This window comes from Gordionus sp. m RMFG-2023, chromosome 2 (assembly GCF_954871325.1).
Source record: "Gordionus sp. m RMFG-2023 chromosome 2, tfGorSpeb1-WG-v2, whole genome shotgun sequence".
Lineage (NCBI taxonomy): Eukaryota > Metazoa > Nematomorpha > Gordioida > Chordodea > Parachordodidae > Gordionus > Gordionus sp. m RMFG-2023.
In genome coordinates this window covers 43,594,015-43,605,932 of record NC_088776.1, presented here as the reverse complement: position 1 = coordinate 43,605,932, position 11,918 = coordinate 43,594,015, and the positions used below count along the sequence as shown (strand labels likewise).

At 31.7% G+C, this 11,918-nt stretch overlaps 1 protein-coding gene across 1 annotated transcript; it reads right to left on the bottom strand.

Moving 5' to 3' along the window:
- Positions 1-53: 53 nt before the first annotated feature.
- LOC135924584 (DNA oxidative demethylase ALKBH2-like) lies at positions 54-766 on the bottom strand. Its single transcript, XM_065459657.1, has 2 exons — positions 418-766; positions 54-375 (listed from the first exon to the last, which is right to left on the bottom strand). The coding sequence occupies exons 1-2, from the start codon at positions 759-761 to the stop codon at positions 54-56; spliced, it is 666 nt and encodes a 221-aa protein (XP_065315729.1). The 5' UTR covers positions 762-766.
- Between the last annotated feature and the right edge of the window lie 11,152 nt (positions 767-11,918).

Below are 11,918 nucleotides of genomic sequence, written 5' to 3'. Positions count from 1 at the left end.
TAAGATTTTATTTTAATTATATGACTGGTATAAACTGTAATTTATATAAAATTTTACTGTTTTAATATGTTTCTTAAGGTTATATTAATTCTTACACCTTTTAATTTTTTTTTCCTTGGAAGGGAATGATACCAATAATGGTTTGTAGGAGGATACATAATTAATAAACTTCCATGTTTTAATTCGAGTTCAACACAATCAGTTATATTACTTACTGATATTGGTTTGTTTTTTGAATTCTTTCTTACTAAAGATTTATGCCTGAAAACAAATGACCTGTTTTCACCTAAATTTATGGATACTATTGGGCTGTTTGGGTCTAAATTAGGCTCATTATCACGATGTTCCCCCATGTAATCAGTACCATTTTGATACCTTTCAAATATCAATTATATTTCAGATATATATTTATTTTACCTATTCACCAATGCAAAATTAAACTTAAATTTAATTAGCTCTTCAATTTCCGATTTTAATCTAAATAGAAAATCTGGCCAAGGCATGGCTGGTACTGTTACTTTTGAAAAAGTATATGTAATGTTTTCATCTCCAAAAGCAACATGTTTTCTTGGTATATTATGCCATTTATTAAAAACAAATACTTTGATTAAATTATCACTTTCAAAATATTTTATATTTTCTTCAAATAAATTAAATAATTTTGTAGCTCTTTTAAAATTTAAATAAGGAATGTATTTGATGTGTAAACAATTAGTCTTTTGCACAATCTCCTTCGTCCCGGTTTGTATAATTTGCTTCATTAAACCTTTCCCGCAAGGGTTTATATTAAAGCGAATATGCAGAGCACTCATTTAATTGATATTTTCAGTTCTTGATCAGTTATTCTAGAGAGTTTATTAATCTTAAAAAATAAATATTAATATATGGTGTATGTTTAAATTAATTGGATTAACAAATTTTTTCAAAACTGAATATCGTTTAAATGAATTCATGCCTTTCCAGATTTGAGATCGTTATTGAATAAACGCTATTATAATTAAAAGCCTGCATCTCAACGTATAATATATAGCAATTTACTAAGCAATAAACTATTAACCATCAGTGGCCCCTCAACGGGGGGTGGGGGGGGGGGGGGTCCGAAGCAACTGCTGCTAAAAATTTGAGTGGGGGTATTTTTTTAAAAATTTAATTCTTTTATTGTTTTACTGCACACATTCATAACCAATTGATTTCTGGTTTATGATATCAGACTCGACCTCGTAATTCCGTTAATACATATTAAATTAAATAATAAAGGGGAGGGCAAATTTTGGTTGATGTTTAGCAAATTTGTTATCTGAGATTTCTTGTCATAAAATTATTTTTCCAACTTCAAAATATGATCAAAAATATTAACAATAAAAAATACATATTTAATAATTGCACATGGCATAATATAAGAGATGATAAATGGACAGACACATTAGAAAAGATATGGCGGAATTAATTGAAACAATATAAATAAAAGCTTTGAAATAGTAACTTTTAAGAATATTTCTCAAAAATGGACAAAGAGCAAAATAATTCTTTTATTGAATATTTAATTGTTTGTATTTAACAATTTACAAAAAATTGGGAATTTATTTTATTTTAGCTTTAAACCCAGTGTGTTTTATATTGCGCCTGATTTTATTATTATGCAGTTTAATGAAAGATTTAGTGATGAATCGATGAAATTTTTAAATCAAGCATCATTTTTTACACCAAAGGGAATGACGGAAAAATCAATCGTTAAAGTTGATATCAAGGATATCGGTGAATTTTACCATTTAAATTCAAGTCAGATTTTTGAAGAAATGTTAAAGTTTCGAAATATTTATAATTATATGTCAGATTCTAAGAATAGTAAATTTATTTAATTAAAATTTTTTAATAATACATTATTTAGCTTCTTCTGATGATAATTCTGAGACTTATGATTTAGACTTGAAAAACCATTCGTTTATTTTACCTTATCGTATAATTGTAAATTTTTCAGCCTTCTCTAGTTTATCAATTTTATATAAATATTTATTAAACATTCCTACTACCTCAAAGGCCAGAGTAAAATTAAATTAATTAAAACAAAACTTCGTAGTACCATGAAAGATCCATTTCTTAATAATTTAACCATTTTATCAATGGAAATTTTTTTGTTTAAACAATTAAATATTGATGATATTATAAATTCTTTCTCTTTCTCTTCCCTTAATTTGTCTAAATGATTAATTTAAAATTAATATTTTTAAAGTATATATTTTTTACATTTTATATATATTATATATTAAAGATTGATGTAATAAAAATAATATTTTTGAAGTATATATTTTTTTACATTTTATTTATATTATATATTAAAGATGATGCGATATAAATCATTTTTGAAATTTTTGGGTGTCAAAAAAATAATCAACCATTTTTTCGAAGGAGGGGGGGGGGAGAATGGTACTTTTCAGAGGGTATTCTAATTACATCGCTCAAAGATTAGGGTCCACTGTTAACCATTATTACGTTTATCTAATGCAACCTTGCCTCATCCTCATCCAAGGGTTTGATTTAAAAAAGTGCTTCCCCGAAATCCAGGCTTTGTTGGGTTTCAGTCAAGATATCTAACCTCGAAACTACACCTGCCATTCAAAAAAAGAATTCTGGTATAAAAGCTCGTCTTTAAAGATAATAGAATACTCGATTCTAACAAACTAGAACAGATTATTTTAATTTCCTATGTGACAAGACTAAATTATTTTTTAATTTTTTTGTGTAAGTCTAAAATTGGGAGTATAATTTTTTTATGGGAGATCGAAAGTGCACATATTATTATGAGTAAGCTTAACTATAATAATTTACTCTAAGAAATATTCAAATTCAAACGATAACTATGAAACTCTCTCGTTAGCAGCCTCTTCATGACAGGGTTATTCACTGGATGCAAACCCCCCTAAAAACCCTTTACCTACCCTCCTAAAAATTCCCAGCGCCTTCGGCGGCGATATTTTTACATGTAGAAGAGTTATTTTTTATATTCGTTAAAAACTCCCTCATTTACAATTAATCAATTATTATAGTATATTGTTTGGCACGAATATGAGTTTACTGATATAATTTTTAATCCTTTTAAATGCAAAAAGTGATCCAGAAATAGTTTTATTTGGAAAATGATGTCTATGATTGTCTGCCATATATAGATTTGATTGATGTTTAGAAATATCGTTGTATTCTATAATAAAAGTATTAATTTTTACAGCAATACATTTTGCCCTATTTTATCTAAAAATTTAATAAATTACCCCTAGTTCACCATCGTTATATCTTACGCCCTATCCCTTCAAAAAAATGTGGATGCAAGTGTTCCTACCCCTCTCGCTCATGTAAGTGTTGCCCGTTAGTGTAAGGTATTAGGTTTAAATCAGTTTCATTAAAAATCCTTTTTTTATTAAATTCTTTCAAACTATATTTTTATTCCACTCTACTCCACAACTTTGTGGGTAATGTTGGTTAGGAATTTTTAAAATTAAAGCTGAAAATTATTCGTATAATGTATAAATATTTAATCTTTTATAATATTAAGATAATTATGCATATTCCTATAAATCACTATCGTTTTTAGTAGAATCAGCATTATATATGTCATCTATTATATGATGGCCTTCATTTATAATATCCTTATGAATAAATAAAATTTGATATAACACGGTCACAGAAAGTAGTAGACTAATAGTAAAAACAGAGTATATATAACAAAGAATTTACTGAGACCAACTCCCCCCCTCCCTCCCCAAACCAATATCTATCCCTCTAAAAATATTTTAGCGTTATAAATTATTATGGTAGTCCCTTCATGTATTTTAAAAAGAATAACTTAAATTAGTACTTTACTACAGGCCCATATCCAGGAATTTCTAGTTTGGTTTTGGGGAGGAGGGGGAGGGGTGTAATTGTTTTTTGAAATAAAACAAATAGTTAGTCACAGCACCGTGCTGAGGCTTTTGTCGGCCCAGGGCAAAAAATAATTTGGCGACCCCTAAAAAAATACACTCGAGCTTATTTGATAAATTTTCGCTATGAGAACTAAAAGCATATATACTTTATTAAATTTAATCAATAATGAGTAATGCACATTAATAAATGATTAAAATCATAAAATAAAATATTTATACTCTTCGCCCTTTTATTTACAAAAGAGGATATTATGTCAATATAATCTAACGAAAGGACGATATCTTTTTCTATTGAAATTAAAGTGAGAGTAACAAGTCAGTCCTGTGCCATACAGAATCAAAGGTAAGTTTTAATTAATTTGAGCTTTGGAAGCTGCGTTCTGCTGGTGCCAGGGAATTGGGGAATAATTTAAAATAATCCTTAATACAATAGATATATTTGTATATTAATTTTAATATATCGTAAAATTTCCAATGAAGTTTTTATGGAATGCTTGTTTAATATTTTCACTGAAGTTTTTAATTCAATTAGTAGATCGATCTTCCGGATTAATATCTCCTTCTAATGTATCCTGATTTGTTAAATATCTAATTGGTAACATTTTTCCTTTAGCTCCCTTTCAGGCGCATTTATTAATTCTGGTTTATAGAATAAGAATTCAAAAAGATCTTAAAATAGCTTTAACTGCTGGAAACCTTCTTTCAATGAATTTCCCGCTTGATCTAATAATATATTAAAAAATTTAATCTCATATTTATTTGAGGGTCTTGTACAGTGCCCTAGCCAGGAAATTTCAGCTGGGGGTGGGGGGGGGGGTGAAACTGCTTACTTGAGGGGAGGACACTATATTTTTAAAATAAAACAAATAATTAAGCATTCATAACTTTATTTAGCTAATTATTTATATAATACAATATAATTAATATTTGTATATATATTTATATACATATAAAAAAAACATTTTAAAAAAATAAATAAATATAGTATTGGAGGATATGTTTGTGACGGTGTTAAAAAAAAATAAAAAAAAATATATTGAGGTTAGGAAGGATAATCTTGTGGGGAGAGACTGCTTATGAAGCTAATATAATTAGCCTTGTGTATTGCGATGGAGAGCCTTTGCCTTAAGAAGAAGCCCTCGCGGGGTTCACCGGTTAGTTGACGAATGTGCGAGCCGAGTTCCTTGAAAAAGGATAAGGCATATTTCCCAAAAGTAGAAAGGGTAGTGGAAATAATGGGGATGAAAATATATTCTTGAGAGATTTCGGAATATTTCGCTATTTTGAGTGTCTCCTTTTTCTCGAGTATATTGACTGTTTGATTTGATGGAGCGAGTGGATCAATACAAGAATAGTCCCAGACCAGGAATTGACCGCGCTTCCAAGGAATTTGCGAAATACCGTCAGGCCGTTTCCCATCAGATCTGAAAAGACCGGATGGTAGAGTGGAGGGGATTTGAGCAGATCTAAGAGCTCTAAGAATGATCGAATTGCATAGATTATGTCTTACAATTCGACCTTTACATGAGCGACAATGAAGACTATGTCTTCCATTGCCCAAAACTGCGGAGCCGCAACCTGAACATATGTGGGGTTGGGTAATAAGGCAATTTAAACGGATACCGATTGCATGTGTGAGCTCGTTTTTATTTAGTTGTAATTGCAGATTAATAGACGGAATGGCCTCGAGAAACTCATGGCCTGAACCATTAAGCAAAGAAGAGAATAAGGGACGGTCTGATAATTGCATTCTGGAAAGAAGTGATTCAACGCAGAGCGCAATAATAGGCCTATCCCAGTCCTTCTGCTTATTAGATTCAGGAAGAGGGTGATCAGCAGAAATTCGTGTCCTCCATTCGATGATTGCATCATTAAAAGAAGAGTCGGGTTTTAAAGAATTGGGATTTATATGTTTTTAGTAGGCAACTGGATATAAAGGCCGTTAAGGCGAGATCGGATGGAGATCTGAGGCCCAGACCTCCCATCTTTGTGGGTAAAGAAGCCTGTGTCCAAGCAATTTCATCGAATTTAAGATTTAGAATGTTTTTGATAAGGATTTTGATCCCATTATCATAAACTCCAAGTGGAATGGGGAATTTAAATATGGCAGTTGAGCGAAGTGCGTAAAGAATACGTAGAATATTGAAAAAAATTTTCACCAGGAAAAAGGCTTTATGAGAAGGAAGAAGGGAAAATAAATCTGCCAGCTCTAATAAAGTATCCAAAGTGGACTGAAGAAAGAAAGAAATAGCAGAGTTACCACCAACAGGGGCTCCCAGATGATAGAGACCGTCAAGAGTCGTTAATTTGAATTTGTTAGTATTAGGTTCGATTGTATTGATAGGGATAAATTCTGATTTCTCTGGATTAATGGAGAGTCCTATAGCTGATCCGGCCTCCTTGATGATGTTCACAGCTTTATTGACTTCAACATTGGAACCTCCAAGGATACCATCATCAATGTACCAGGAATGCAAGGATAATGAGCAGACCGAATTAATGGATTTAATGATGTCATTAATACCTAAACAAAAGAATAGGGAACCTAGGGGGTCTCCCTGCTGAATGCCCTCGACGGAAGGGATTTTAAAGGTATCAAACAGAAGAGTGGAGGGCTGTTGATAACACGAATAAAAAAACTTAATGTAACTGGTAAAAAGATTACTTGAGGAACTCAAAAAGGAGTTCCGGGAGAGTGTGTTGTAAGCATTAGAGTCAATTTTTATCAAGGATTCATTAGAAGGTAAATTTTCAAGATATAATCTGGACAAATGTACAACAGCTTCACAACCACCAGGGATACACCAAGTTGGAAGAGACTTAGGAGACGTGAAGCATCATGCTTAATTCGAGATGATATCATCTTGGCTACTAATCGGCGAAAGGTAGAACCAATGGCAATGGGTCTGATATCATTATTAGGTTTTTGAAGTGCAATTAGCCTGGCACCAAAGAGGATAGGTGAAACGAAATTTGGAACCTCACCGTTTAAAATTTTGTTGCAGAAGTTTGTTAATTTGGGGAGAACGGATGTTTGTGAGCATGTAGAGGAGGAAGTGATGTCCTGGAGAAAAATGGGGCGTATTCCATCGAGCCCATGAGCGGAATCGCGATGAAACGAGAGAATGGCTTTCCTCACTTCTTCGGAAGTAAAAAGAGAAGTGCAAGTGGAGTGAGGTTGAGGAGAAATAGGGATGGTTGGCTAAGGGGTGTTTTTGACATAACTTTAAATAGGTGGACATGGATGGCTCAGCTAAAGAGTCATGTGTGGACACCAATCTGAGTGCTCCTTTAATATTGAAGTTGTCGATTTTCTTGCAGATCAAATTGGCCTTCAACTCTATTGGTGAGAATCTTCTTTTGTTTAAGACTGACTGTGAGATTTTGTTTTCATGAAGATGGGGGGTCTTCATCGAAGCAGCATCCTTGATTTGCTGAGTGAGGGATTTAGGTGAATTTTTGTCAGGCACTCTGAAAGTATTATATCCAAAATATAGGAATTTTAGCCATTCTTGCTCATTACTAAAGTTTTGCAAGAGAGAGGATAGGCAGTCAGCAAAAGATTTAGCAACAGACAATCTAGCACCTTTGGGGATCCTTGAAATAATATTTGGTTTGGGATGATCAAGAAAAATATCTGAGAAGCTGGAATTTGGATTGTGGTGAAGTGGAACAGAATTTTCTGGGGGATAATCAAAGTATTGGTAAAGGAAAAAGGAACGTGGCCAGAGTGTGAGCATCTGAGTGAAGGAGGACCATGGACTTGTAGGCATCCATTTTTCCTAATATGTACTGTTTTTTGACAAGAGGGACAGATTTGTGACGATGGCATACAGGGGATGGTATATTAAGTATTCATGTAGTAGAAAAAATTAATTTGACTCATACATTAACTATAGGCCAGCAACAATTTTGAATGATGGGGTTATTATTGATTATTTTGAATAAAATCATTAATGATGATAAGAATTCAGGAGAATTATAAACAGCTGATTGTGAATAAAGAGCTAAAAGCTTGGTTATTGCTAGTTTGGGAAAGAAAGATCCAAGGACATTATTGCAGCATGGTATGAATATGATCAAGGACTGATGGTTGTTTAGATATTTATATGAAATGGTCCGTATTATTTAAGTAATCGTTTATAACCCAGTCCATATATTCTAAGTATCATATTAGAAAATTAAAATATATAAATTTTTTGCTATTTTTATTAAAAATTTGTAAATGAATACAAAATAATACTATAATATGAATATACAAAATAATACTATATTATAAAATGACGATTTTTAATTTTAACATAAATGAATTAACCTAAATTGAAACAAATTTTATATTAAATTTAAAATATCCAGCCCTGAAACTTTTTATTCGAGTTAAAATTCGGTTTACAACTATCATTCCCATCCGTGCCATTCTTTTTTCATAAGCTATTGATACTAAAAATTTTTTACGTTGATCTTTCATCGATTCTCTAGTGCTCGATAGAACTCTTTAGTGTAAAGAATGAGGCCTCACAAGAAACCGTTGCTACCCCAATGATGATGGCTGCTGAATAGCATTTATACAATTCTTTAAATGCAAGATGATATATTTTTTTATACATAATATTTGGAATATTTTCAAAATTATGTGTTTCTTTAACTTCTGCGGCTAATAATCCTTCCATTAATTTCATTTGAGATGTAACGTTTCCATATTTAAGTTTGATAATGATTCTAATGGGGCCATTTTAATGATATAAAATAACCAGGGTTAAGGTGGGACATATTAAAACATGATAGAAGATTATAATCACTTGTATAAATCTATCTTAAAAACGATTAACAAAGTGATCAATAATTTCATAATAATCATTTTTTAAAGAACTCCAATTGAAGCCTTTTTCACAATCTTATTGTTATTTGGTCTTGACTAAAAAATCTTGAAAATTGTTTGCGTTTTACGTACCTGTTAAATTTCTTATTTGTTGAATTGCTAAGTCGCCGAATTTCTAAGTCGAGATTTTACGTAATCTTAAATAATATATTTCCTTAATGCTAAAATGGATTTTCTTTTTTTTAAATTTTATTATTTTTCATACTACTTTTTATTTTTATTTTTCGAAGAAAAAAAAACAAAAATCTTTTTCCAAAAAATATAATTTTCTATTTCATTTTCTAAGAAAAGATACAAAAAAAAAATCTTTTTCAAAAAATACAAATTCCAAGAATTGGTCAAAAAAAATTAGTCACAATTCAAAAAAATCGATAAAAGAAAATAAAAAATAATAACAATCCAAAAAATCGATAAAAGAAATAAAAATACAAATTCCAAGAATTGGTCAAAAAAAATTAGTCACAATTCAAAAAAATCGATAAAAGAAAAAAAAAATAATAACAATCCAAAAAATCGATAAAAGAAATAAAAATAATAATATCTCCTTAAGATTTCATAACATCTACCTTTTTAAAAAGATTTTCTAATTTGATCCTTATGTCTCTTCCACTGGCCCTTAGCGGTATCCACAGTATATATGAACTTCCCCGATCGGCCCACTATAGTCCCCTTGATCCACCTTACTTTGTCACTATAAGTTTTCGCCCATACTGATTGTCCTATCTTGAAAAATGTACCTCTTTGATCTGCGTGCGTATCGTCTTGTTTGCTCTCATGGGTTTCTTCAATCATTTCAAGATGATTCCGAGCATTCCGTTCAAACATCATCTGTGCTGGGGTTTGTCCTGTAGTCGTGTGCTGGGTGTTTCTATAAGCTAATAGGAATTCGTTTAAATTATCGTACTTGTTATTGGTTACATTTTTCTCCATGGCAGTTTTAACTGTTCTCACCATCCGTTCCGCCTCTCCATTAAAGCTCGGGTGGTAAGGAGGGTTCAGTATGTGGTTTATTCTATGTCTCTTGCAATATTCTTTGAATGAATAACTAGTAAATTGCTGTCCGTTACCCGATACTAACGATTCCGGATATCCCCATCTAGAAAATATTTCACCTAATACCCCCATGGTTCTCTCTGATGTGGTAGTCGTCATTCATTTTACCTCAACCCATTTGGTAAAAGCGTCTACCAATATTAGCTACATGGTGTTTTTGAACGGTCCTGCGAAATCTATATGAACTCTTTGCCACGGTCTTGTCGGTTTCTCCCAATGGTGATCTTGTACTTTTGGAGGATTGTTTGCCCATGTATTACACGATTAGCATTGACGGCATAGTTCTTCTATTTCACGGTCGATTCCGGGCCACCATACATATTGCCTGACTAAGCTTTTCATTCTGACGATTCCTTGATGACCACTATGTAATTCTTTTAGTATTTTTTTCACAATTCTGTTGGAATTATTATTCTTTCCCCTTTATATAAACATCCATCTTTTTCCCATAGATTGTTTTTGCACATTTCATATTGTTTTAGTGTATTGTCATCTATTACCTTGAATTGAGTTTTTATACTTTCCCTACCTTTTTTAACGTATCGTCGTTTTCTAGTTTTTCCGAATTTCATCTGCTGATATCGGATACTCGTTTATAAAATATACTTCTTCATTATGATCTTTGGTATTATCTTCCATTGGGCATCTTGGGAGTTCGTCTGCTACTTTGTTTTCCTTACCAGCCTTGTATTTTATCTCGCAATTGTACCCTCCTAGCATTAGAGACCATTTGAGCAATCGTGGTGACGTTATATTTGCCGAACTTTTGTTACCGAATATATATACAAGTGGTTTATGGTCGGTCCATATTGTAAAAGTTTGACCTACTGAATATTCATAAAATTTCTTTACTCCGAATACGAGCCCTAATGCTTCCCTTTCGATAGTTGAGTAGTTTTTTTCTGCCATTGATAGTGTCCGTGAAGCAAAACCTATGGGATTCTCGGATCCATCTTTTTCGGTATGAGATAGTACGGCTCCTACACCTTTCATAGATGCATCCGTAGTGAGTTGGATCTTTTTATCTGGATCAAAATGAACGATTGTTAACAATATATTTCTGAACCACAAAACTTGTGGTTGTAGCAATGCATTGAAGGAACTTTTTTATTAATTTTTTTTGAAGTAGGATTTGCACTCCTCCATTTCGATCAGACATGACGTTTGCACCATCATATGCCTGGCTTATTATATTCGTTGAATATATATTTAACTCATCAAGTTGTTTAAAAATGTATTCAAGAAAAACACTGTAAATTAATAATTCCTATTTAATTTTCTTGGATTTCTCCAGAAAATATAGCGAACAATTATGCTCAGGTTTTCACAATCTGATGCATCTTTTGCCTCATAGCCTTAAGACAAAAAAAGGCACTCATTTGTTATATTTATCTGAGATATATCAAGTATACCATATCTGGCATAATAGATATTACTTCGTTTTAAATCTGGGGTGATGTATATTAGGCATTTTTGAGTATTAATTTCATAATTTTATTTCTGGATCTTTTTGGATGGTGTATGAAAACATTGCTATAAATTTCCTTACCCTACACTCCTATCGCGTTTCAGACAACGGATTTAAGGTAAAATTATTTATATGATACTTCAAAATTTGACATCGCTGAGTCGAAACAGAAATGAAATGTAAATTGATTGGACAACGTCCAAAAAATGATTTTACGACTAATGATGATCGTGCCATATCACTAAATAACAGATTTCAACTGTGGCAACCACGAGGCATAAAAGACGCTCTTCTATTTATTTGTAATATTCGAACTTGAACCCCTTTATAACATCCTCTCATATTTAATCTGTTATTGTAACCTTGTCCATGACAATTTTTGTCACTATCTCCAATGTTTTAGCTAGTTTCTACCAAGGCCTGGCTAGTATTAGCTATTTTTAGAAAGCCCAAAGAATCGCTCATTTTTATGCATACAATTTATTATAGTAAAAATATAAATAATTCGTATAATAAAATGAGAATCGAAAAAGAATATTTCTTATTTAATCCTGATACGATTTTCCTGAGGCCTATTTGTAAATATTTGTTTATTTGGTTT

Excerpts from the sequence above, each read along its gene's own strand:
- LOC135924584 (XM_065459657.1), bottom strand. The coding sequence starts at position 761 with ATGAAGCAAATTATACAAACCGGGACGAAGGAGATTGTGCAAAAGACT. Across the intron at positions 376-417 it reads AATTTTGCATTGGTGAATAG|GTATCAAAATGGTACTGATT; the intron begins GTAAAATAAATA and ends GATATTTGAAAG.